This window comes from Bos indicus, chromosome 25 (assembly GCF_029378745.1).
Source record: "Bos indicus isolate NIAB-ARS_2022 breed Sahiwal x Tharparkar chromosome 25, NIAB-ARS_B.indTharparkar_mat_pri_1.0, whole genome shotgun sequence".
Classification (NCBI taxonomy): domain Eukaryota; kingdom Metazoa; phylum Chordata; class Mammalia; order Artiodactyla; family Bovidae; genus Bos; species Bos indicus.
In genome coordinates this window covers 15,565,106-15,590,168 of record NC_091784.1, presented here as the reverse complement: position 1 = coordinate 15,590,168, position 25,063 = coordinate 15,565,106, and the positions used below count along the sequence as shown (strand labels likewise).

Genomic DNA, 25,063 nt, shown 5'->3' with positions numbered 1-25,063 from the left:
CTTTTCCAAGAGAGACCCTACTGCCTCCAACATCATACCCTGCATATGGAATTAAAGAAAGGGCCTCTGCCCTTGAGTTGAATTCAGTGAGCGCGTAGACAGCGAGACCCAGCTGTACCCTATAAGTGTTTGTCTTGTTGATTACACATAGGGATGGAGCTCTTTAAAGATCTTCCGCTCTGCTCCAGGTGTGGGTGTCAGGCTCACAAACTTTTCTGTAGAGGACCAGGTCAGATTTTTTTTTTTTTTTTAACTTTTGTATTTGGAGGATAATTGCTGTACAATGTTGTGTTGGTTTCTGCTGTACAAGTCAAATCAGTCATGACTATAACTATCTGTCTATATATTTATATCCCCTCCCTCTTGAGCCTCCCTCCCACCCCCCTTCCCACCCCTCTAGGTCATCAGAGTGCCAGGCTGGGCTCCCTGTGTTATGCAGCAGCTTCCCACCAGCTGGCTACTTCACACATGGTAGTGTATATATCGGAGAAGGCACTGGCACCCCACTCCAGTGCTCTTACCTGGAGAATCCCATGGACGGAGGAGCCTGGTAGGCTGCAGTCCATGGGGTCGCTAAGAGTCAGACACGACTGAGCGACTTCACTTTCACTTTTCACTTTCATGCATTGGAGAAGGGAATGGCGACCCACTCCAGTGTTCTTGCCTGGAGAATCCCAGGGACCGGGGAGCCTGGTGGGCTGCCGTCTATGGGGTCACACAGAGTCAGACACGACTGAAGCGACTTAGCAGCAGCAGCGGCAGTGTGTATGTATGTCAGCGCTACTCTCTCAATTCGTGCCATCTTCTTTCCCACTGTGTCTACAAGTCTGTTCTCTACATCTGCATCCCCGTTCCTTCCCAGCAGATAGATTTCTTAGTACCATTTTCCTAGACTCCATATATGTGCATGAATATGCAATATTTGTTTTCTCTCTTTCTGACTTGACTTCACTCTGTATAACAGGCTCTAGGTTCATTCACCTCACCAGAACTGACTCAAATGTGTTCCTTTTATGGCTGAGTAATATTCCATTGCATACAGGTTCCGCGTCTTCTTTATCCATTCATCTGTCAATGGATATCCAGGTTGCTTCCATGTTCTGGCTATTGTAAACAATGCTGCAATGAGCATGGGGGTACATGTGTCTTTTTAAACTGTGGTTTTCTTAGGGTGTGACATTCTAGGAGCAGTAGGGTCTCTCTTAAAACTATTCAACTGTGCCCTTCTAAGCGGCTACAGACCATACTAATCAAACAGGCCTGGTGGGGTTCCAATAAAGTCACTTATGGACACTGAAGTTTGAATTTCACATAATTTCCATGTGTTGTAGAATCTTCATTTGATTTTCATTATCAGCCATTTGGTAGTGGAAAACCTATGGATCATTTTGTACAGCTTGAGGTCTGCACATAAACAGGTGGAGGAATCTGGCCTGCATGCTGGGTTTCATGGGCCCCTGGGTGGGTGTATCAACGGCTTATTGACTGTGAGTGAGTGTGGAATGTTCCAGAATACCAGTTGTGTGTTATCATTATTACACATCTGCTGCTGCTTCTACCCCGACCCTCCCCATGAGGGCTTGGAGCCTGGATGCTTTTTGACTTGCCGCCTTGCAGTCTAGGACTTAGCACACATAGTGAATCCTCATCAAGTAAATAGATGTTAGCGCTTATTATTGGAGAGAAAGGGAGGAAGGACACGGGGGAAAATGCAGGGCAGTGAAGCAAGCTGACCAACCACCCCAGTGAATCTGTAGATGACACCACCCATCACTTTTGTCTGCCTCTTGGCAAACGGTCCCTAACTTCAGAAAGTCACCAGGAGACCCTGGTAAAGGGGGAGGGGTGGGCATTGGGGTTAGCGTTTATAGCATTTTTTGTCCAGAGAGAGCTTATTTAACCTTCTGTTCACAGTCCTCTGAGTATTCTCCCAGCTCTGGCAGGCGTTTGCCTTCTGGGAGCCTCTCCATGTGACCCCTGGGTGGCGATATTGCTGCATAAATGAAACAGACAGGCTAGCTGTTTCATTTTACTGTTTCAGCCACATAAAAATCGTTTATCCTCTTGGCCACTTTCACATTTTCCAGAGAGAGAAACCAAAGAGGGAGGGAAGAGACCTGTCCCCAGTCACAAAGCTGGTGGGGGCAGGGCAGCCAGAGAAAATACAGGACATCGAACTAAAGGTGAATTTCAGATCAACAGAAGTATTTCTTATTGTAAGTCTATCCCAAACATGACATGGGATATATTTACACTAAAAACTTATTTGCTGTTTATCTGAAATTCAGATTTAACTGGGCTTGCAGTTAAATATATTTATTTGCTAAGTGTGGCAACCCTTGCGGGGGGGTGAATTGAAGATTCAGCTAATGGTTGTATAACAGCAGCCCTTGCTACAGGCGGTGGAAACAGCTCCACTCCCCTCTAATATGAGGAAACTGCAGCGTAGGGAGGGTTACTATCTTGCCCAGGTGTTGCTGTTCAGTGGCTCAGTCCTATCTGACTCTGCGGCCCCATGGACTGCTGCACGCCAGGCTTCCCTGTCCATCACCAACTCCCGAAGCTTTCTCAAACTATGTCCATCGAGTTGGTGATGCCATCCAACCATCTCATTCTCTATGTCCCCTTCTCCTCCTGCCTTCAATCTTTTCCAGCACTGGGGCCTTTTCTAATGAGTCGACTCTTTGCATCAGGTGGCCAAAGTATTGGAGCTTCAGCTTCAGCAACAGTCCTTCCAGTAAATATTCAGGATTGATTTCCTTTAGGATTGACTGGTTTGATCTCCTTGCAGTCCAAGGGACTCTCAAGAGTCTTTTCCAACACCACAGTTCAAAAGCATCAAGTTTTTGGCGCTCAGCCTTCTTTATGGGTCCAGCTGTCACTTGCCCAGGGCCACACCAAAGTGTGGCATAAATTCAGGATTGGAACCCAGATCCCCATCCAGAGTCTGTTTTCATCATAGTAGCCAGGCACAACCCTGCCCATCTGGATGCATGTCCTGTCATGACTATGACCGCCCCCTCCATCATGTGAGGTTCATCGTTTTTCCCTCCCCCACCAAACACAGGTGGGCTCCATCTTCCGCGTGTTCCCTTCTAAGGAGCCCAGGAGTCCCAGTCTCTATGACCTGGTGGCTGCTTTCATTGGACTCTCTGACACCTCACTGCCTTAGGACCTGAGTCTGAGCATCACAACCATCCACAACCACATCCACAACCAGCCCCGTATTGACAGCTGGGCTCCTGGAGGCGTCTCATGACATCCAGCCCCCTCTTTATCCAGCTTCTAGGGCCGTCTGCCCTCACCGCCATCGCTGTCTTCGTGAGCCTCCTCCCTCTGAATTTCTTCATTACCAAGAAGAGGAACCACCATCAGGTTTGGCATTTGGAAGAAGGGACACTCCAGGCTGGAAGGGGGTGGCAAGCCTGTAGGTCTCAGGACCCGTGCTGGTGCAGGGCAGCGGGGAGGAGGCAGGTGCAGGATAAGGGTGGGGGCTTGTGGCGGTTGCAGAGAAGGAACATTCCAGACTTCCTATCCTATCCTGTCATCTTCCCTCTGGTCCCAGCAAGAGCAAATGAGGCAGAAGGACTGTCGGGCGCGGCTCACCAGCTGCATCCTCAGGAACGTGCGGACAGTCAAGTACCATGGCTGGGAGGGAGCCTTTCTGGACAGAGTCCTGCACATCCGGGCCCAGGAGCTGGGCGCCTTGAAGACCTCCAGCCTCCTCTTCTCCGTGTCTCTGGTGTCCTTCCAAGTGTCCACGTTTCTGGTGATGTCACTCTGGTCCCCCTGCAGAGCAAGGACTCGGTGGGGGGGAGTGCTGGGGGTGCGGGATGAGGGCTCCCCATATAGGCTCATGGGGTCACCATCACACCGAGTGACTGTCACAGACTGACCATCACCTAGCATGACCATCGTATCAATAACACCCGGAAACATAACACCACCAACCCCTGGAAATGAACCCCCCACCCAGTGACATTTAGAACCACAAGTGCCACCAGGACCCAGAGTACTCCATGGTGGCTGATACCTTCAACTTGAGTCATCTTCCCAGAGTCTAGAGTCATAAATCCCACTGTTGTCTAGAACCACGAAAATGCTAACAAGATGGAAAAATGCCTCATCATCCAATACCTGGAACTAAGAGTTTCTGATACTAAGAGTGGGGGCCACATACACACAACTCCCTCCATCAATAGCAGAATTTGGGGGACGATCTAGGTGGAAGAGAAGCCATTGCAACATGGCAGGTGTGGCCATTTGGCCCCTGGAGACCCGCAGCCAGCCTGCCTTCCCTGGCCACATTTAGCAGCTCATTGTCGCCACCCGTGTCTCACCCAGGTGGCCCTGGTTGTCTTTGCTGTGCATACTCTGGTGGCCGAGGAGAACGCCATGGACGCCGAGAAAGCCTTCGTGACCCTCACGGTTCTCAACATCCTCAACAAGGCCCAGGCTTTCCTGCCCTTCTCCATCCACTCCATCGTCCAGGTGAGGCCGCGGGGAGGGGAGGCTGTCCAGGAGGAACCTTGCAGGCTAGGCTGAAGCAAGGAAACAAAACTGGGAAAGAGATGGCCGTTCACAGGGAACAGTGGGAAGAAGCCAGCAAGCATCCTCAAAATAGGCAGCATCACCTTTCTAGCAAACCCATCTGCGAGGATCCATTCTGGTCCCTTTTTTACATTAATACAAACGGATTTCATTTCATTTCTCTTCTTTTACTGTCTCTACTCACACTGTGCCTCCTTGCACGTGATGAAAATGAGAAAACTGCTCCAGCTGAGACATTCCTGTTTATTCTTTCATCCCGGAAGACGGGCTTGGGGCTGGGAGTGGAGACACCCCCAGATGGACAGAGTTTGTAATTGTTCCTGATGTCAGGCAATCAAAAAAGCCACCGTCCTCCTCCCTGGTCCGGTCTGCAGAATGGAAGCAAGGAGCTGGGAGCTCACCACCAGCATTGCTCCAACCTCATGCGCTTCATCATCCGTGACCTGGAAAGCTTTGTGCTGGTGCCTTGTAAATGTGTAGGGCTTGGTAGGCAGGAAGCTTTCCCAGTATCCTGAGGCACCCGACACCCGAAATCTGAGTTCGTTTGTGGCCCTTACTGTACAGCTGACCTAAGGCTTTGGTTTCTCCAGGCCCGGGTGTCCTTTGACCGCCTAGCTGCCTTCCTCTCCCTGGAAGAAACTGACCCTGGGGCTGTGGACTCGAGTCCCTCCAGATGCGGTGAGAGCTGAGTTCAGCAGGAGGGGGTGGGAGAGACAAGAGAACCAGCAGGGCCCGCCTTCCCACTGGTGGACTGCCAGGACCCCAGCTGGGGGCTGCCAGCGATGGGACTGCATGTGCAGACCATGCTGTAGGTGGTGTTACTTGGAACAGGCACTGTGTATGAATCCTCCCCTTGTGACTAAGCAAGCTTCAAGCTGCCTACCTAGAAATCATCCGAATCCAAATTCTGGCTCCAGCACAGACCCCAGGATGGGTGACCTTGACCAGTTATTAATCTGCCCGAGCCTCAGTGTTCCCATCTGCAAAATGGACATGGTGATCATCACAGCACCTCTGCACAGGATTGTTGTGAGGGTTGAATGGGTCCTCTGAAGCCTCGCAGTTAGAGCAGGGCCCTGCAGCAAGTCAGCATCCAATGCATTTTAGTTATTATTAGAAATATTATTGGTAAAAATCCAATAATCCAATAAAACTTACGTCAGCAAAGAGAGCTCTAAATAACCCCAGATTGGTGTTTCTGAGGCTCCTCACGGTTCTGGCACGTTTTCAGCTGGGCACAGCCACATTTAGCCGAATTGATGTGATTTGGGTGTTTGGAGGTGGATGCTGGCTTGGAGTCCCAGGATTGCCTTGCTGCTGTGTGGCCCAGGCAGTAACAGCCCCACTCCTGGCCTCTGCTCCCCACTGTGGCAACCCACCTCCACTGTCCTGAGGACCGTCCTGAGGGCCACCAAGAGAGAGCAGGCCCCCGACTCTCGGGAGATGCCCAATAACTAGCCTGGGGTCCGAGATGTCATGCCTGAATCCCGGCAGGAGGCCCCATGGGCCAGAAACCCCTGAGTGTTATTTAAGTCATGACTCTGACATACTTGATCACCTGCCTATGACCGGAGCCTCACCACACCCCCCTGCCCCCACCCCAGTCCTTGCACTCTCACACACCCTGAGAGTGAGATTAACACAAACACCAACAGCTGGCAGTGACCAAGCATTTACCATGAGCCAGCACCTTGGAAATGCTTTACTTAGTGATGACCCCCTTGAACCTCACCACGGCACCACGGGGTAGGTGCTCCCATGACCCACCCCCTTTGCAGATGGAAATGAAGACGTACCCCCACACCCCAGACTTAAGAAAGGACAAGCCCCCAGAGCAGGGTAGTCAAACTCAACAAAGGAAAACACAGGACTCCCAGTTAAATCTGAATTTCACATATTAAGAAATTCGGATTTTTTTTAGCATAAGTATCTCCCATGTAACGTGTGGGCAAAATTATCCTGAAAAAGTGCTCATGGTTTGTCTGAATTTCAGATATAACTGGGCATCCTGCAGTTGAAACCCTCCCCTAGAGACCATCCAGTTCAGTGGGTGTTGACTGCTTATTAAATGTAGGGTTCTCAGGCCTCACCCTCAAGCAGAGTCTCCTTTATTGGTTTGAGCTGAACCATGGAGAGCTTTGTGTTTTTCAAAAAAAATCTTTCCAGGTGATTCTAAATGTGTATTCAGGGTCTGAAACCACTAATCTGGTGCCTCACTTATTACATGGATAAAATATCTGAGACCCAGAGACATGGGGAGACTATATGTTCCTGGTTACATTAGTGGTCTCAGTGAAATTAATAACACTCCATCTCCAGGGTCCTGGATCAGGTGATAAATTGTATCAGCTGCCCTCTAACCTTTTCTGTGAAGGACCCAATTGTACTTGTTTTAAGCTTTCCAAGTCCTTTTTTCTCTGTCATAACTGCTCACCTCTGCCTTTCTAGTGTGAAAGCAACCCCAGGAATACATAAATGAATGGGCGTGGCTGTGTTCCAATAAAACTTTATGAAAATAGGCAGCAGACAGGGTCTGGCCCCTAGGCTGTGGTTTGCCAACCACTGAGTTATGTAACCATATGACAGGGAGAGAATGTGACCACTTCAGGGTCACACAAGCCCGTGCGTGGAGGAACAGTTTGTTTAGTGGGGGAGATTTCCTGCGGCCCGTGGGTGTCCTGGAGGAGGGGCAAGCTGGGAGCATCTTGTGTAACTGGCCTGTATGCCTTGTAGCTGCTGGGGAGGACTGCATCAGCATACAGGAAGGCACCTTCACCTGGTCCCAGGAAAGTGCTCCCTGCCTGCGCAGGTACAGCTGGTTGCCCCCGGAACAGCCTTCCCTTGGATGTTGGTGAGGTGGGGGAGGCAGACGGGAAAGCAAGAGTTCCCACAGACGGACGGGGAACAGGGTTTCTGAGCCTTGCCTATCAGGGAGGAGACGCCCCTCTGGTCCCCAGGCTGGTCATGTTGATGTTGATGGAGGCCTGGCCAAGAGGAGCCCCAGGGTCCGGTAAGCCGTGGCGACTTCTGTCCCTGCTATGTCAAACTGGCCATTGTCACCTCCAGCCCCCAGTTCTTTGGCTGGGTCTCTGTGGCAGAAAACCCCAGCCAATAGCAAAGCTCCCTGTGAAGGGAGAGGAAACACCCTGGACTGTATCTGTGTTACTTGTCATCCACTCATTTCATAGTGTTTATTGAGCACTTGCTATGTGCCAGGCCCCGTTCTAGGAACTGGGAATAGAGTGAAGAAAACAGACAAGGGCCCTGTGCTCTTGGGGCTGACATTCTCATGGCAGAGGGTGGGGTGGGGTGGGGGTGGGGCAGCGGGCACAAATGAGAAATCAGGCTGAGGGGGCAGAGTGATGTCAAGGGAGGGGTATGTGCAGTGAGGGAAGGCCTGGCATTTAAACAGAGGTCAGATAACGGGAAGGAATGAGCCTTGCATGTGTTTGGGAGAGGAGCTTTCTAGGCAGTGGGAAGAGCAAGTGCCAAAGTCCTGAGGCAGGTGTGTGCCTGGACCCAGGACTCTCCACCTCTGCATCACTGACATTTGGGGCTGAGAGTTCTGTATGGTGGAGGCTGTCCTGTGCCCTGTCGCAGGATTAGCAGAAGTCCCAGTATTGAGAGCAGCCCCACCAGGTGTGACAACTGAAAGAATCTCTAGACTTTGCCACTTGACACTTGTGGGGCACGATCGCCCAGGTGTGTGTGAGAAACGGGACATCAGCATGGCTGCCGTGATGGTATGCTGGGCGTCCTTCAGGATTGTCAGAACCTCACCTTTCACCCCAAGTGAAGCGGGAACTGCTGGGGCTGCCACTGGGGAGTTGGGTTTGAACAGGTCCCTCGGGCCTGTGTGTGGGGGATGGACTGAAGGGCATGGACAGGGTGGGGGGCAAGGGCTTCAGTAGGGAGAGCAATGAGGAGCCTGTGGCTGTGACCTGGGCAACAGGGGATGCTAGTTAGATCCTCCCAACCAGTACACTCTGTGTGTGAGTACATGTGTACATATGGGTGTACATCTGTGTGTGCACACAGGTGTGTGTGCGAGAGCACTTGTGTATGCACTTGTGTGTGCACAGATTGTGCATATGTCATGTGCATGTCTCTGTGCACATGTGTGGTGTGCGTGTGTATGTGTACTTGTGTGAGGGTGTGCACCTGTGTGCAGTCTGTGTGTATAGTGCATGTGGGCACAGTTACATGTGCCCTTGGGTATGCTGGCATGTGTGTATCTGTGTACAGGTGTGCATGAGGTATGGTGTAGTGAGTGTGCACAGACCCATGTGTGCATGTGTGCATCTGTGTACACATGTGCATGCATGTGTGATATGTGTGCACAGACCCATGTGCACATGTGTGCACGTGTGTGTGGTGTAGTGTGCCCAGACCCATGTGTGTACACATGTGCATGTGGATGTGGTACAGGGCATGTGAACAGACCTGTGTGTGTGCATGTGTGCATTTGTGTACACATGTGCATGCGAGTGTGGTATAGTGAGTGTGCACAGACCCGTGTGTGTGTGCATCTGTGTACACATGTGCATGCATGTGTGGGCACATGTACAGTCGCATGCAGGATGGCAGCTCGCATAGCCATACAGGGGTTGGGAGAGGAAGGGGGCCCCAGACATCCTCTTAGTGGCCCCCCATCCTGGATGAGTTACCAGGAGCCGAGGCCAGTTGTCTGGTGTTCACCAACTCTGCCCAGACTCAGGCTGAGTCCTAATCAGGGACACATCGCCCCTTCTGTGTTGCCAGGATCAACCTCACGGTGCCCCAGGGCTGCCTGCTCGCTGTTGTCGGTCCCGTGGGGGCAGGAAAGTCCTCCCTGCTGTCTGCCCTCCTCGGGGAGCTGTCCAAGGTGGAGGGGTCCGTGAGCATCAAGGTGAGGCCGGGCCCCTGCCATTCACTGGACTGTCCCCCGCCTCTGCTCCTCCCGGTTCACCGTCTCACAGCTAAGCTCCTCTCTGCCTTTCACCACTGCCAAGAACCTGGCTCCCACCGCTCCTCCAAAACTGCTCCCAACCCCGTCCCCATCAGCCTGTTTGTCTTTTAGGGTCCGGTGGCTTATGTGCCCCAGGAGGCCTGGGTCCAGAACATGTCTGTGGTGGACAACGTGTGCTTCGGGCAGGAGCTGGATGCACCGTGGCTGGAGACGGTCCTGGAGGCCTGTGCCCTGTGGCCAGATGTGGATGGCTTCCCTGCAGGGGTCCACACCCGAACCGGGGAGCAGGTGAGGGTCCTGGGGGGCCTTCATGGGCCAGGGAGGCACGGTGGCTGGGGGCCATTGGTTGCCCTGACCTGTGAGGGAAGGATACAGGGGAGACAGAGTGGGCAAGGAAGTAGGGGAGGAAAGGGGCCCAGCTCAGGGCCAGGAACATAGCAAGTGCTCAATAAATAGTCTTTAATGAGAATGGTTGAAAACGGAGACTGAAGAGAGGCCAGGAGACATGGCAGGGGTTGGTGGGGTGGGGGGTGGGGGCTCTCTGGAGAGCTGGGAATGAGGTGACCCAGGCTCCTGCCCTGCCTCTCTGCGTGACAATGGTCAGATTGCTTCCTCTCTCAGGACCTCACCAAAAGATCTGGGCTGAGATGTTTAATAAACAGGATGTGTGCATCCAGAGCTACAGGTTGGGCTGGGATTGACAAACTATGACCCACAGGTCAAATCCAGCCCACCAGCTGGGTTTGTAAATAAAGTTTTATTGGAACCCAGCCACACACATTCATTTACCTGTGGTCCGTGGCTGCACTTGCACGATCAGGGCAGAGATGAGCAGCTGTGACAGAGACTAGGGTGGGGGTGGGGCAGCAAAGCTTTATTTATTTATTTTTGGCTGCACTGGATCTGCGATGCTGCATGTGGGCTTTCTCTAGTTGCGGAGAGTGGGGCCTGCTCTAGTGTCGGTGCACAGGCTTCTCACTGCAGTGGTTTCTCTTTGTTGCAGAGCATGAACTCTGTGGTCCACAGGGCTTTAGTAGCTGCAGCATGTGGGTTCAGTAGTTGTGGGACACGGGTTTAGTTTCTCCACAGCAAACGGGGTCTTCCCAGACCAGGGATCAAACCATTGCAAGATGGCTTCTTAACCACTGCACCACCAAGGAAGCCCCTGCAAACCTTTCAGTAGTTCTTATCTGGCCCTTTACAGAACACATTTGCTGACCCTTGGATTAAGGGGTTGAGAGTGGAAAAATGGGAGATAAAGTTAAGTAAATGGGTAAGGTTTCCTGGAAGGAAGAGGAGAGTTTCCAGGAAAGGGTCTGGAGGAGCCAGAAAGAGCAGCTAGAAGGCACATCTGGGGAGAAAGACAAAGCGTCCTGCAGCCAAGTGGAGGGAGTGGGGTGCCTGCTGCCGTCCACCTCTGTGCACCTGTGCCACACCCTAAACCAATCATGGTTTCCCATTCCCTGCTCCCCTGAAGCCCACCCCGTCCTGGGTCACAGAAGCTCCATCCTTAAAGAGCTCAGAGCCCAAACCTTGGTGTCCTTGATTCTGCCTTTTTCTTACACCCATGTCTAATCCATCAGCAAATCCTGCTGGATCCCCCTTTGAGGTAGACCCAGACTGTTCCACGCCCCACCCCAACATCACCTCTCCCCACATAATAGCCAGGCAGTAAATATGAGTGGAATGATGAATGAATGAAAGTAAGGACTGAAAAGTTCCCACTGGATTAGGCAACAGGGGAGTGACCAGTGTCCATGAGGAAGGCTTTATCAGTGGAGAAATGGGAATAGAATCCGGACTCAAGGGGAGGGAGAGGCAGATGCAGGAAGCTTGGCTGGAAAGGGGAGAGGCCAGGCAGGTGGAGGCTGGGGGCATGTTGTCTTGAGAGCAAGTGCTTCAGGTCGGAGGTGGCCATGGAGGACAGGCACTGTGAGCCATAGCTCGCTCTGGTGAGCAGGCGTGTCCCCCATCACACTGGCATTGTAGATGTAGACCCAGGTTCCTGTCCGTCCCTTGTCACCACAGGGCATGAATCTCTCTGGGGGCCAGAAGCAGAGGCTGAGCCTGGCCAGGGCCGTCTACAGGAAGGCTGCTGTGTACCTGCTGGATGACCCCTTGGCAGCTCTGGATGCCCAAGTTGGCCAGCATGTTTTCAACCGGGTCATTGGGCCTGATGGGCTGCTCCAGGGGACGGTAAGTTTGGAAAAATGTCTCAGAGGCCATAGTGCAAAGGTAGAGAAAGTTCTATCCTACATCTGCTCACCACCACCCTCCTGGAATTCAGTTTTCCTCTTTGTAATGGTCAGCCTTTGCTGTGACCACGCTGCGTAACAAACAGTCCCCAAATCTCAGTGGCTTACATCTTCAGTCAATTCTTGCCTACGGGCCTGTGGTTAAACTACCACAGCTCTGCGTCAGGTCACTGGCCAGGTTCAGGTGAACTGTGTCTTCTGGTTTCATGACAGGTTGAAGGAGCTCCTTTACTTCTCTGTTGGGACATGCCATTTTCAAGAAACAGGGCAGTAGCACAAGAAGGGGAAGTCTTCCCACTCTGAGCCCCAGGACATTCCCCCAGCCAGCCCCCTCCCCCAGCTCTGGAACAGTGGTCAAGTGCGTGAGTGTAACTTCCATCCCTTCCTGCCAGACTCGGATTCTCGTCACCCATGCACTTCACATCCTGCCCCAGGCTGATTGGATCGTGGTGCTAGAAGATGGGGCCATTGCAGAGATGGGTTCCTTCCAGGAGCTGCTGCACAGGAAAGGGGCCCTGGTGGGCCTTCTGGATGGAGCCAGCCAGCCAGGAGATGGAGGAGAAGGAGGTACAGGCTGGGCTTTGCTGGTTCTCTGTGCCTGGCTTCTGCCACCCTCAGAGAGGAGGCTACACAGCTCCCACTGGCCAGAGTGGAGCCTTCAGACCACACCCTCCCTAGAGGCCCAGGCCAGAGGCAGACAGCTCTTCCATGAGGCCACCCGTCCCCCAGTTGGTGCCAGTGGAACTTTCTATGAGCCAGGGACTGTGCTAAGTGCTTCTATAAACATGCATTGTCTTATTTGGTCTTCACAACCCCTCTATGAGGCACTGTGCAGTTATTTTTTTCTCCTTATTTTTCATTTTTTTATGCAAATGCAGCTTACGAGTCCAGCTTTCATGTGTCTGTGTCTTTACATGAGCCAGGCTCACATCTGTTCATCACGGTGGTGGTTCACAGACTTTTGGATGCAAAAATTTACTTGAAACACTCATTTAAAATGCCATTCCAAGCTCTCCCCATGAAGATTCTGGGATTCAAAGGCTTTTGATGGTTGTGGTCAACATACCACATTTTGAGTAAGAAGACCCAAATATGATATCCCTAGACTGGCTTCTCAGCCTTTTGGCCAGGGTCAAGTGCATGCGTGCATAGTTGTTCAGTCGTGTCCGACTCTTTGTGACCCTTTGGACTTGAGCCCACCAGGCTCCTCAGTCCATGGGATTTTCCAGGCAAGACGACTGGAGTGGGTTGCCATTTCCTTCTCCAGGAGATCTTCCTGACCCAGGGATCCAACCCACGTCCTCTGTGTCTCTGGCATTGAAGGCAGATCCTTTACCTGCTGAGTTCTCAGGGAAGGTCAGCTTTAGTACGAGGGCTTCCCTGGTGACTCAGTGGTGAAGAATCTGCTTACCGACAGAGGAGATGCAGATTGGGTCCCTGAATCAGGAAGATCCCCTAGAGTAGGAAATGGCAACCCACTCCAGTTGTCTTGCCTGGAAAATTCCATGGACAGAAGAGCCTGGTGGGCTGTAGTCCACGGGATCGCAAAGAGTTGGACATGACCTAGTGACTGAAAACAGACTAGAATACCTAGATGTACTTTGATATACCAAGTAAGGCAATAAGAATGTAGCTCTTGATTGGCAAATGTAACTTAGTGGTAAGTAAATTATAGCATTTTATATCGAAACAAGTAGGTATAGATAAGTAGGTATTCATACAAATCTTCAAGACAGCCATGCAAGAAAGTTTTGTGTTTTTTGTGGGTGCTATGTACCACAGAGGTATCATTTGATTTTGTTATTAGATGGGGGGTATGCGCTTGCTCAATGAATTGCCAGCAGTTTGAAAGTTTGATGTTTGTGTTGGGGCAGGAGATTCATCCTGAGTTTATTATTTATGCCATGATTAATCCTACTGAGTTATGTAGCGTTATCAGAAGCATTGTTGGATGGGACTTCCCTGGCTGTCCAGTGGTTAAGACTCTGGGTTCCTGGTGCTGGGGCCATGCATTCAGCCCCCCACACTGCATGGTATGTCCTGGCCGAGAGCTTCCTCAGGACCAGGTGCCAGGGCAGCAGATTCACGGCACAACTGTGGACTCTAGGCGCCCACTGCCGCCAGCCCTCAGACAGGACCCACCACCCCAGACCCCAAGCGCATTCAGCACCCCCAAGGCCTCATGGTGGCCAAGGAGGAAGGGGACGGGGCCGCGGGGGCTCGGCAGCGGGGTCCAGGTCGGAGCAGGAAGGGGCCCACAACGTGCTCACGAGGGTGCTCTGTGAGTCCATCCCGTTGTGCAATTATCGCAGCCACTTTTCAGAGGAGCAACTCAGCCAGAAGAGAGTTAAATAATTTGCCCAAGGTCTCAAGATTAGAACTTGGGCATGTTTGGCTCTCAAGTCTGTGCTTGTAACTGCTACAGGGGCCGAGCAAGGAGGTCACTTGGTGTCTTGAGGCCAGAGGCCCCGGGTGGGCCAGCTAGGGGTTCTAGCTACCCAGAGAACACAGTCCTTACTGGAAAAATTGACAGTGTTCTGGTAGGAAAGTCAGCGATCCACGTTCAGCCACAGTGATGATAAAGAACTGCCAAGATCACCTCCATTAACTCATTTAATCACCACTTAGCACCTGTGAGCTCAGTACTGTATTTACCTTCATTAAAAACATTTATTTATTTTAACCAGAGCATAATTACAGTATTGTGATGGCCTTGGCCATACAGCCACATGAATCAGCCACGGGCATACTTGTGTCCCCTCCCTCCCTCCTGAACCCCCCTCCCACCTCCCTCCCCACTCCAACCCTCCAGGTTGTCACAGAGCATCAGCCTGAAACACATACATTAATTACTATATGTAAAATAGATAGCCCGTGGGAGTTTGATGTATGACACGGGGAACCTCCAATTTTTAGATGAGAACTGAAGCCCGGAAGTTCAAGAACTGGTCCAACTTGACCTGATTCGTAAGTGGCAGTGTCAGGCTTTGAACCTCCATCTGTATGCTGTTTGCTGCCCCTGCAAGACAGAGCTGGGGCTCACAGCCAGTTTTCCCCCATCCCAGGCTCCGCCTCCTCTGCTAAGCAGTAGCTCACTCTGGTTAAGTCCCTAAACATTGATTCACTGTGTCACCCACCTGAGGCTTGAAGATAGGACCCTCCCAGCCTGGGGGATGGTGAGCAGGAGGGTCTTTCCTTGGGGAGAGGACATCTGAGATTGGGTGAGAGCTACATGGAAAAGAACATTCCAGAAACAGTGGACTGCTTGCAAGGGCACTAGGGGGACTCAAGCGGTTGGACTTGGTGCAGTGATTATTGCTGTTTCCCAGCCCCAAGTTCATAGCAGATGCTTGGTTATTTTTGCCAAGTGAATAAGTGAGTGAATGAATGAGGTTCTGGGAAGAACCCAGGGAGGACAGGGTGAGAGAGAAGGAGCCAGGTGAGAGCACGCGCATGCTCAGTGAGTGGAGGCAGCAGAGCCAGTGGGTGTCAGAGCCAGCATCAGGACCCCACTGAGTGACGCGGCTCTCTTGATCTTGCAGACACAGAACCCCCGGCCGGTGCCAAGGACCCCAGAGGCTCTGCTGCAGGTGGGAGGCCTGAGGGCAGATCAGAGAGGTGAGTTCGCTGTGGTGCTGAGCACAGGGAGGGCCCGAAAGCCGAGGCCGAAGCAGAGGCACTGTGTTATACCGCCTGCATTTCAGGAGGGTGGGGCGGCCCCAACCATTCTGGGTTGAACACCTGCTGAAGACCCACCACGGGGCCCAGTGCAGGACGACTCACCAGAGACCGCTGGCTGGTCAGTTAGCCAAAATAACTGAGTCCCCACGTGTGCCTTTCACAGAATGACCAATCTGCCCTCAGGTGTGATGAAGGTCGTGGAGTTTGTCAAAGTTGTCTTGTGGCTGCAGCGGGGCAGGGCCGATGCAAAGAAGGAGTCAGGCCATGCTTGTTATTGTCCGTGCCAGGCCCTATGGCTCATGCTTTGAGGGGCATTGGCGTAAATTGGTGCTGGCGGGGTCACCAGGGGGAGGCCTGGTGTCCCCCTTTCTCCAGCTCCCTCTAGCCGCTCACTGATGGACTCACTGAGGTGCCATCTGCAGCAGGGGAATGGGCCACCTGTGCGTTCCATTTTTATGGAAAGTGACCTTGTAAAACAGAACAATAAGACCACTGGGCACCGGAGAGTGAGAATTTAAGTGCCAATTGTTGGGGGACTACAAGGGGCAGTGGAGGGGCCTCAGTCCCTGAGGCTGGGCCCAGTTCCTCCCATCACAGCCAGTCACCCAGCACACTCCTGGGCCATTCGCTGGGCAGGCCCACGGTGTATAGTATCCTAAGTAAGAGCAGATAGATAGACGTGTAGATAGATGATGGGTAGATAGATAATAGATAGAGAGGTAAGTAGGTAGGTAGGTAGACAAATAGCAAGACAGAGAAAAACAGATACATAGATGCAGGTAGATGAATATTGTATTGGAAAAACTTGCTAATCATCAACCCCCTTTCTCTCCATCATTGTCTTTTCGTTGCTAAGTTGTGCCCGACTCTTTTGTGACCCCATGGACTATAGCCCGCCAGGCTCCTCTATCCATGGGATTATCCAGGCAAGAATACTGAAGTGGGTTGCTATTTCCTTCTCCAGGAGATCTTCCCAACCTGGGGTTCAAACCTGTGTCTCCTGCATTGGTAGGCAGGTTCTTTACCACTGTGCCACCAGGGAAGCTCTCACACAACTACATCATTCACTTCTGACACCAGATAGGTGCTCCCCTACTCCCCACAAACCTTCACAGCAAGCGATTCTCCAACACCAACAGGATGTCCTACAATTGAACTCAGTTCTGACGCTGACCACCTGGAAAGAATGTCAGCTCCCACAAGTGAAGGGCTCAATCCCTCAAACCTGCTCCCCCCACTTCAGATGCCAGTCACAAGTAGTAGGTCCCCAGGGTTCACACAACTTCTGTCCTACTTGGGGACGAATCGGGGGCTTGCGTCACACCCTCCTTGAGTTTGATTAATTTGCCTGAATAGCCCACAGCACTCAGTGTATTGAAGGGTGCGGTCAAGTGGACAGCCAGATAAAGAGACACGCAGGGCGAGGTCTGGGAGGGTCCCGCACACAGGAGCTTCTGTCTGCATGGAGCCCCGTGTGTCAACCTCTGGGTGTGTGCGCAAACCTGGAAGCACCCCAAATCCCATATTATTGGGGCTTTGTGAAGCCTTCCCCATGTGGGCATGATTCATCATTAACTCCATTTCCCGCCCCTCTTCCCTCGCTGGAGAATTGGGGTGGGGCTGAAAATCCCAAGCTTGTAATCATGGCTTAGTTTTTCTGGTTACCAGCCCCCATCCAGAAACCCAGCCAGAGTCATCTCAGTAGAACAGAGATGCTCTCAAGGCTCTTCTCACTTAGGAATTTACAAGGGTTTTAGGAGCTCTGTGCCAGGGATGGGGTCAAAGACCAAATATATATTTCTTAACATAAATCACAATATCACAAAGATAAATTGATAGATGAATAAATAGATTGATGGGTAGATGATTGGTTGATAGATGATTGATAGATAGTCAGACAGACATAGAGTATCCCCATTTTACATCTGAGGAAACTGAGGCATGGAGAGATTAGTCAACTGCCCCATGGTTTCACAGTAAATGGCAATTCATACTTAAGGTCATCTGCCTACTCAGCCACAGTTAATAGGAACAATCCGAAAGCGTTCAGCAGACTTCCTGAAAACCTGGACTGACAAATCTGAGAGTAAACAGCAGGTGCAAAATGATTGCAGCAATGCTCAGGCCAAAATGAAAGCCGAGAAGCTCCTTCAGTGAGATGGCATTGGAAGAACAGGCTTGGCCAACTCTGGGGTAATAGGTGGCATCTAGCTGGCACTGCAGATGAAGAATGGGAGCTTGGCACCTAATTGGTGCTCACAGTGTTAGTTGAATGAATGAATGAGTGAGTGAGTGGCTCAGTGGCTACCATACACGGCATGAGGAGAGACACTGATTTGTCTTTATTTGCTCTAAATGACAGGTTCATGAAGTTAGTGCCTGAGAAGGACAGCGCTGCCTCAGAGGCCCAGACAGGGCTTCCCCTGGATGATCCTGAGGGGCCAGGACAGCCGAAAGGAAAAGACGGCACTCAATATGGCAGGGTAACCATCTGCTGCTCCCCTCACCCCACACCCACGGCTGCTGCTGCCGCCCAGGGCTCGGGACCTCCCAGCATACACAGCACTGGGTGTGGGAAGAGGCTGGGGGGCACGACTCACCTTTATTGAACGCCTACTATGTGCCAAGTAAGATTCCAGACACTTCATACTCCTTAATGTTCACAGCCACCATAAACTCAGATGATGATGGCTCCATTTTAGGGAGGAAGAAACTGAGTCCTTAAGGAGTTTAGAGATTTGTCTGTGTTCTCACAGCTAGCAAGTGACCACCTGGGACTCAAACTCAGGACAGTCTGAATCTGAAGTTTACAGTATTTCTTCTTTCCTATGCTGCTTTGTCCACCCACCCACTCCTACCTGTTCATTCATTCATTTATCCATTTTCCTTTCCACCCACTCACCCACCCATCTACTCAGGCTTCTATCCATCTCACCCAGTCATCTAACTCTTCACTCACCCAGTCATCCACCCATCCTGCCATCCGTCTATCCCCCCAGCCTCTTACAGACCCACTTTTTTACTCTTCCACCCACCCATCTACCTGTTCACTCACCCATTCGTCCACTCAACCATCCACCTACTCATCCACCCAGCAAACATTTTCAGAACTCCCACTGCGTGCCAGACGATGTTTCTGCCTTGGTGGAGATTGCAGGCCAGTGGTGGTGGGGTTAGGAAACAATTAGGCTAATAAGAAAGGTGATATCAGGTAATGATAGATGCTGTAAATAAAATAAAGACAAGTGATGAGATAGGGACCAAGAGTCGGGGGCCTGCTTGGATAGGATGCTCTGAGCAGTGACATTTGACATCCCTGAAGGAATCAGCCGTGGAAAGAGCAGCGAAGAGCGTTGCAGGCAGGGGGAACAGCAAGGGTCAAGGCCTTGAAGTGAGAAGAAGCCAGAGAGAAGGATCCCATGAGACCGCCAGATAGTGCATAGCGGGCGGGTGAGGTCAGAGGGTGTACTGAGGTTCGGAATGTCTTCTGAGAGCAAGAGAAAGTCAAGGGCAGGTCAGCAACAGCAATGCGGGGTCAGGTGGATGTTTGAACAAGTTCATTCTGGGTGCAGCTGCATGCAGAATTTCATATTTGTAGGAACTAGACCTTAAATAAATGACCCACTCTGCGTCTCAGTTCCCCATCTCTCAAGTGGGAAGTATGAGGATAGAGACACGTGCCTGTCCATAGTAGGTGTTCAAATAACCACTCCCAACCCAGGAAGTACCACCACCTGTCCCCGTTAAGGCTCCCACTGGCCACCTGGGAGCCATAGAGGAAGGGGGTCCTGAGACTGGGCGGGCCTGGGGGGAGGTGGTGCTCCAGGCGGGAGGTACTGCATGGTGGCTCCGTCTGCCTGCTGGCGTGCTTTGGGAGCCCCACCTGACCCTTCCTGTCTCCCCCTGGGGCCTCGCTCTGCCCCCATCTCTCCTATGTGTGCTACAGGTGAAGGCTACCATGTACCTGACCTACCTACGAGCGGTGGGCACCCCGCTCTGCCTCTATGCACTTTTCCTCTTCCTCTGCCAGCAAGTGGCCTCCTTCTGCCGTGGCTACTGGCTGAGCCTGTGGGCAGACGACCCCATCGTGGACGGGCAGCAGACTCACGCGGCCCTGCGGGGCTGGGTCTTCGGGCTCCTGGGCTGTCTCCAAGGTACCCCCCTCCATCCTCCAGCTGCACCCAAGAGTGCCTCGGGGCTGCCTCACCTACACACCTAGGCTCATCCTCTCTTTCCTGAACATCTGTGCAACGGTCCTGGCTGCAAACACAGACCTGCATCCTTAAGCTGGGGCTGGGGAAGTCCCTACTTTTACAGACCCCTTAGAGTTTCTCCCAGCCTCATTGGCAAAGGCAGAATGTTGGCTCCCAGGTTTGGGGGCACCTGAGCACTTAGGTGGGGCAGCAGGTCAGCTGGACTCTTTCCCTCCCCCAAGCAGAGAACCGCTCCAAAGTCTGGCTGCTGTTGGCTTCCAGCACTCCCACATGGCTGCCGCTGCCCCCTCCCAACCCCCAGAGGAGGTGGGTCCTGGACCATTTCCCCACCATCAATGCCCCCTAACTTCTCTCTCTCTCTCTTTTTTAAAATAGCTTTATGTTTTGGGTTCACAGCAAAATTGAGCAGAAGGTATAGAAATATACCCCCCACTTCCACATGTATATAGCCTAGGTCATTATCAACATCCCCCAGTGGTGCGTTTGTCACAAATAATGAACCTATATCCTAGCTACCTGAAGTCCACAGTTTTTTTTAAACAGTCTTCTTCTTCTTTTTTTTGGTGGGCAGGGGGAGGCTGTGCTTTGCTTCAGTTGAGGCACATGGGATCTTTGATCTTTGTTTCAGTATGCAGGATCTTTAGTTGCGGCATGTGGGATCTAGTTCCCAGACCAGGGATCCACCCTGGGCCACCTGCATTGGGAGTGCGGAGTCTTAGCCGTTGGACCAGGAGCGAAGTCCCCTGGAGTCCCCAGTTTTCATCAGGGTTCACTCTGAGAGTTGTACATCCCATTAGTTCATTAGTTCAGTCACTCAGTCGTGTCCAACTCTTTGCGACCCCATGAATCGCAGCACGCCAGGCCTCCCTGTCCATCACCAACTCCCGGAGTTCACTCAGACTCACGTCATTCGAGTCGGTGATGCCATCCAGCCATCTCATCCTCTGTCGTCCCCTTCTCCTCCTGCCCCCAATCCCTCCCAGCATCAGAGTCTTTTCCAATGAGTCAACTCTTCACATGAGGTGGCCAAAGTACTAGAGTTTCAGCTTTAGCATCATTCCTTCCAAAGAAATCCCAGGGCTGATCTCCTTCAGAATGGACTGGTTGGATCTCCTTGCAGTCCAAGGGACTCAAGAGTCTTCTCCAACAAAACAGCTCAAAAGCATCAATTCTTCGGCGCTCAGCTTTCTTCACAGTCCAACTCTCACATCCATACATGACCACTGGAAAAACCATAGCCTTGACTAGACGGACCTTAGTTGGCAAAGTAATGTCTCTGCTTTTCAATATGCTGTCTAGGTTGGTCATAACTTTCCTTCCAAGAAGTAAGCGTCTTTTAATTTCATGGCTGCAATCACCATCTGCAGTGATTTTGAAGCCCAAAAAAATAAAGTCTGACACTGTTTCCACTGTTTCCCCATCTATTTCCCATGAAGTGATGGGACCGGATGCCATGATCTTCGTTTTCTGAATGTTGAGCTTTAAGCCAACTTTTTCCCTCTCCACTTTCACTTTCATCAAGAGGCTTTTGAGTTCCTCTTCACTTTCTGCCATAAGGGTGGTGTCATCTGCATATCTAAGGTTATTGATATTTCTCCTGGCAATCTTGATTCCAGCTTGTGTTTCTTCCAGTCCAGTGTTTCTCATGATATACTCAGCATATAAGTTAAATAAGCAGGGTGACAGTATACAGCCTTGACGTACTCCTTTTCCTATTTGGAACCAGTCTGTTGTTCCATGTCCGGTTCTAACTGTTGCTTCCTGACCTGCATACAGTACATCCCATAGGCTTGGACAAATGTATAATGACATATATTCACCATTAGAGTGTCATATGGAATAGTTTCACTGCCTACAATTATCTGTGCTCTACACCTTCACCTCTGTTTCATCGATCTGATTGTCTGTGCTTTCACCAATACCACACAGTCTTTTTTATTTTTTCTGAGTTCTATACTGTATTTTTCTTCCACATTTATTGATGTAGTTGACACGCAGCTCTGTGATTTGACTTACATCATGAACTGATTACCATAATAAGTGTGGTGAACATCTGTCATCTCTGTATAAGATACAAAATGTTAAACAAATATTAAACAATTTTTCTTCGTGATGAGAACTCTTAGGAGTTACTCTCTTAGCTTTCATATACAACATACATCAGTGCTAATTAGGGCTTCCAGGTGGCTCAGACGGTAAAGAATATGCCTGCAATGCAGGAGACCAAGGTTCGATCCCTGGGTCGGGAAGATCCCCTGGAGAAGGGAATGGCAACCCACTCCAGTATGCTTGCCTGGAGAATTCCATGGACAGAGGAGCCTGGCGGGCTGCGGTCCATGGGGTTGCAAAGAGCTGGACACGACTGACTAACACTTTCACTTTCAATGTTAATTATATTGATCATGTTGTACATTACATCCCCAGTATCTACTTACCTAATAGCTAGAAGTTTTTAACTTTTGACCACGTTTATCCAGTTCTCCCTCCCCCCACACCTCACCTCTGGCAACCAGAAATCTGATATGAGTGTGTTCGTTTGTGAAGTGTAATACATACAACGCTGTGTTAGTTCCTCTTCAGAGTTTTCAACTTTCCCTTACGGTACTTGTTGACTATTGGTCTCATGCCAGTTTCCTGCTCCATAACATAGTAATTTGATATTTGTCTGCATTTCAAAATGGTGCCCATGGGAAGTCTTAGTTATGCTCTGCCACCATAAAAAGATATTAGATAATTATTGACAATATTACACTATATATTTCATACCTCTTGACCCATTTATATTGTAAAGGGAAATTTGTCCCTTCTCTGATCTATTTCTCTCCTCCTTCCACTCCCCTCTCCTATAGCAACCTCCTGTTTTTCTCTCCGTGTGACTCTGTTTAGTTATGTTTGTTTATTTGTTTTGTTCTTTCGATTCCACATATAAGTCAAATTACACAGGATTTGTCTTTCTCTGTCCTTTCATTTAGCATAATACCTTCTAGGTCCATCATGTTGTCCCAAATGGCAAGAGTTTTCTTTTCGGCTGAGTCATATTCTATTGTATATATACTGCGTCTTGTATATCCATTCATCCATCAGTGGGCACTTCTGTTTCTTCCATATCTTGGCTTTTGTAAATAATACTGCAGTGAGCATAGCGGTGCCTATATCTTTTCAAATTAGTGTTTTCATTTGGGGGGAATAAATGTCTAGACTTGGACCTGCTGGATTGTATGGAAGTTCTACTTTTAATAGTTTGAGGAGTCCCATACAGTTTTCCATGGTGGCCACACCAGTTTACATTCCCCTCTACAGCGCATAAGGGTCCTCTTTTCTCCACATCCTCACCAACACTTGTTTTGTTGTCTTTTTGAGAATAGCCATTCTGACAGGTGTGAGATCATATCTCATTACATTTCCCTGATGACTAGTGATGGTGAGCATCTTTTCAAGCACCTGCTGACCATCTGTATGTCGTATTTGAAAAAATGTCCATTCAGATTCTCTGTGCATTTTTCAGTTGGGTTGTTTGGTTTTTTGACATTGAGTTGGATGAGTTCTTAGTATATTTGGGATATGAACCCCTTATTAGAAATATCATTTGCAAATAACTTCTCCCATTCAGTAGGCTAATTTTTCATTTTGTTGATAATTTACTTCACTGTGCAAAAGATTTTTAGTTTAATGTAGTCATATGTTATTGAAAGAGGTTTTTGTTGTTTGGGGTTTTTTTTTTTTTCATGAACAAGTGCTGGATTTTATAATCTTTTTCTGCATCTATTGATATGATCATGTAATTTTTCTTCTTTAGTCTGTTCTGTAGTAGATTACATTAATTGATTTTTCAAATGTTGAAGCAGCTCTGCATATCTGGGATAAATTCCACTTGGCCATGATGTATAATTCATTTCATACATTGTCGGATTTCATTTGTTATTTTGTTGAGGATTTTTGCATGTCCGTTCTTTAGAGACATTGGTCTATGCAGTTTTCTTGTAATGTTTGTCTGATTCTGGCTTTAAGGAATGCTGACCTCATAGAATAAGTTAGGAAATACTCCCACTGCTTCAATCCTCTGAACGATATTACAGAGAATCTGAAAAAGATTGTAGAGATTAATGTAATTTCTCTTTAAATATTTGTTAGAACTCAACGAGGAACTCACCTGAGCCTGGCACTTTCTGTTTTGGAAAGCTATTATCAATTCAGTTTCTCTAATAGTTTCTGAATAGGCCTACTTGGATTATTTCTTCTTGCATAAGTCTAGGTAGATTGTATCTATCAAGGAATTGGTCCATTTCTCCTAGGTTGTCAAATTTATAGGCATAGAGTTATTCATAGTATTCATTTATTATACTTTTAATATCCATGGGATCTGTAATGACATCCTTTTATTTAAAAGTTCAGATATTAGTAATTTGTCTCCTCTCTCTTTTTTCTTAGTCTGGCTATAAGCTTGTATTTTTTATCTTAAAAAATTTTTTTTTTATCTTTTCAAAGACCTTGGCTTTGTTTTCATTGATTTTCTTTATGATTTCCCGTTTTCCATTTCATTGATTTCTACTGTGCTTTTTATTGTTCACTTTCTTCTGCTCCTTTTGGCTTCAGTTTTCTCTTCTTTTTCTAGTTTCCTAAGGTGAAAGCTCAGATGGTGAATTTTAGAGCTTCCTTTTTTCCTAATATATGCTTATTCAGTACTATCAGGCTCTCACTAAGTCGCTTCGGTCTGACTCTTTGCCACCCTATGGGCTGGAGCCCCCCAGGTTCCTCTGTCCATGGGATTCTCCAGGCCAGAATACTGGAGTGGCAGCCATGCCCTCCTCCAGGGGATCTTCTCATCCAGGGATCAAACCTGCATCTCTTATGTCTTCTGCATCAGCAGGCAGGCTCTTTAGCCCTCGCACTGCCTGGGAAGCCCCGTTCAGTGCTCTCCATTCATCTTAAGTACTGTTTTCACTACATCCTCCAAATTTGATGCCGTGTTTTTATTTTCATTCAGTTTAATATATTTTAAGATTTCTCATGAGGTTCCTCCTTTGACCCATGTGTTACTTAGAAATGTGTTGTTTAATCTTCAAGTATTTGGGGATTTTCCAAGTATTGTTGTGTCATTCCACTGTAGTCTGAGAACAGACATTGTAAAGTTTCTCCTCTTGTAAATTTGTTAAGGTGTTTTCTGTGGCCCAGAATGTGGTCTATCTTAGTGAATGTTTCATATGAACTTAGGAATTTGTGTTCTGCTGCCATTGGATGAAGTGCTCTATTGATGTTCATTGTATCCAGTTGACTGATGGTGGTGTTGAGTTCATCTCTGGCCTTACTGATTTTCTGCCCACTGCGTCTGTCCTTTTCTTATAGAGAGGAGTTGAGGTCTCCAACTATGATAATGGATGCATCTATTTCTCCTTGCAGTTCTACCAGTTTTTGCC

General features: G+C 49.6%; 1 protein-coding gene across 8 annotated transcripts in view; it reads left to right on the top strand.

Moving 5' to 3' along the window:
• ABCC6 (ATP binding cassette subfamily C member 6) overlaps nucleotides 1-25,063 on the top strand; it is a 71,791-nt gene that overhangs the window by 26,428 nt on the left and 20,300 nt on the right. For all 8 annotated transcript variants that reach the window (XR_011564037.1, XR_011564038.1, XR_011564039.1 and 5 more), the window contains 12 exons: nucleotides 3,283-3,375; nucleotides 3,566-3,769; nucleotides 4,345-4,491; nucleotides 5,142-5,229; nucleotides 7,285-7,360; nucleotides 9,313-9,439; nucleotides 9,611-9,787; nucleotides 11,528-11,695; nucleotides 12,147-12,321; nucleotides 15,297-15,372; nucleotides 17,798-17,918; nucleotides 19,382-19,589. Coding sequence is in view for 5 of the 8 variants with exons in the window: in XM_070779722.1 (XP_070635823.1) it covers nucleotides 3,283-3,375; nucleotides 3,566-3,769; nucleotides 4,345-4,491; nucleotides 5,142-5,229; nucleotides 7,285-7,360; nucleotides 9,313-9,439; nucleotides 9,611-9,787; nucleotides 11,528-11,695; nucleotides 12,147-12,321; nucleotides 15,297-15,372; nucleotides 17,798-17,918; nucleotides 19,382-19,589 (1,660 nt within the window). In the remaining 3 variants the exon portion in view is untranslated. The remainder of the gene's footprint in view (nucleotides 1-3,282; nucleotides 3,376-3,565; nucleotides 3,770-4,344; nucleotides 4,492-5,141; nucleotides 5,230-7,284; nucleotides 7,361-9,312; nucleotides 9,440-9,610; nucleotides 9,788-11,527; nucleotides 11,696-12,146; nucleotides 12,322-15,296; nucleotides 15,373-17,797; nucleotides 17,919-19,381; nucleotides 19,590-25,063) is intronic.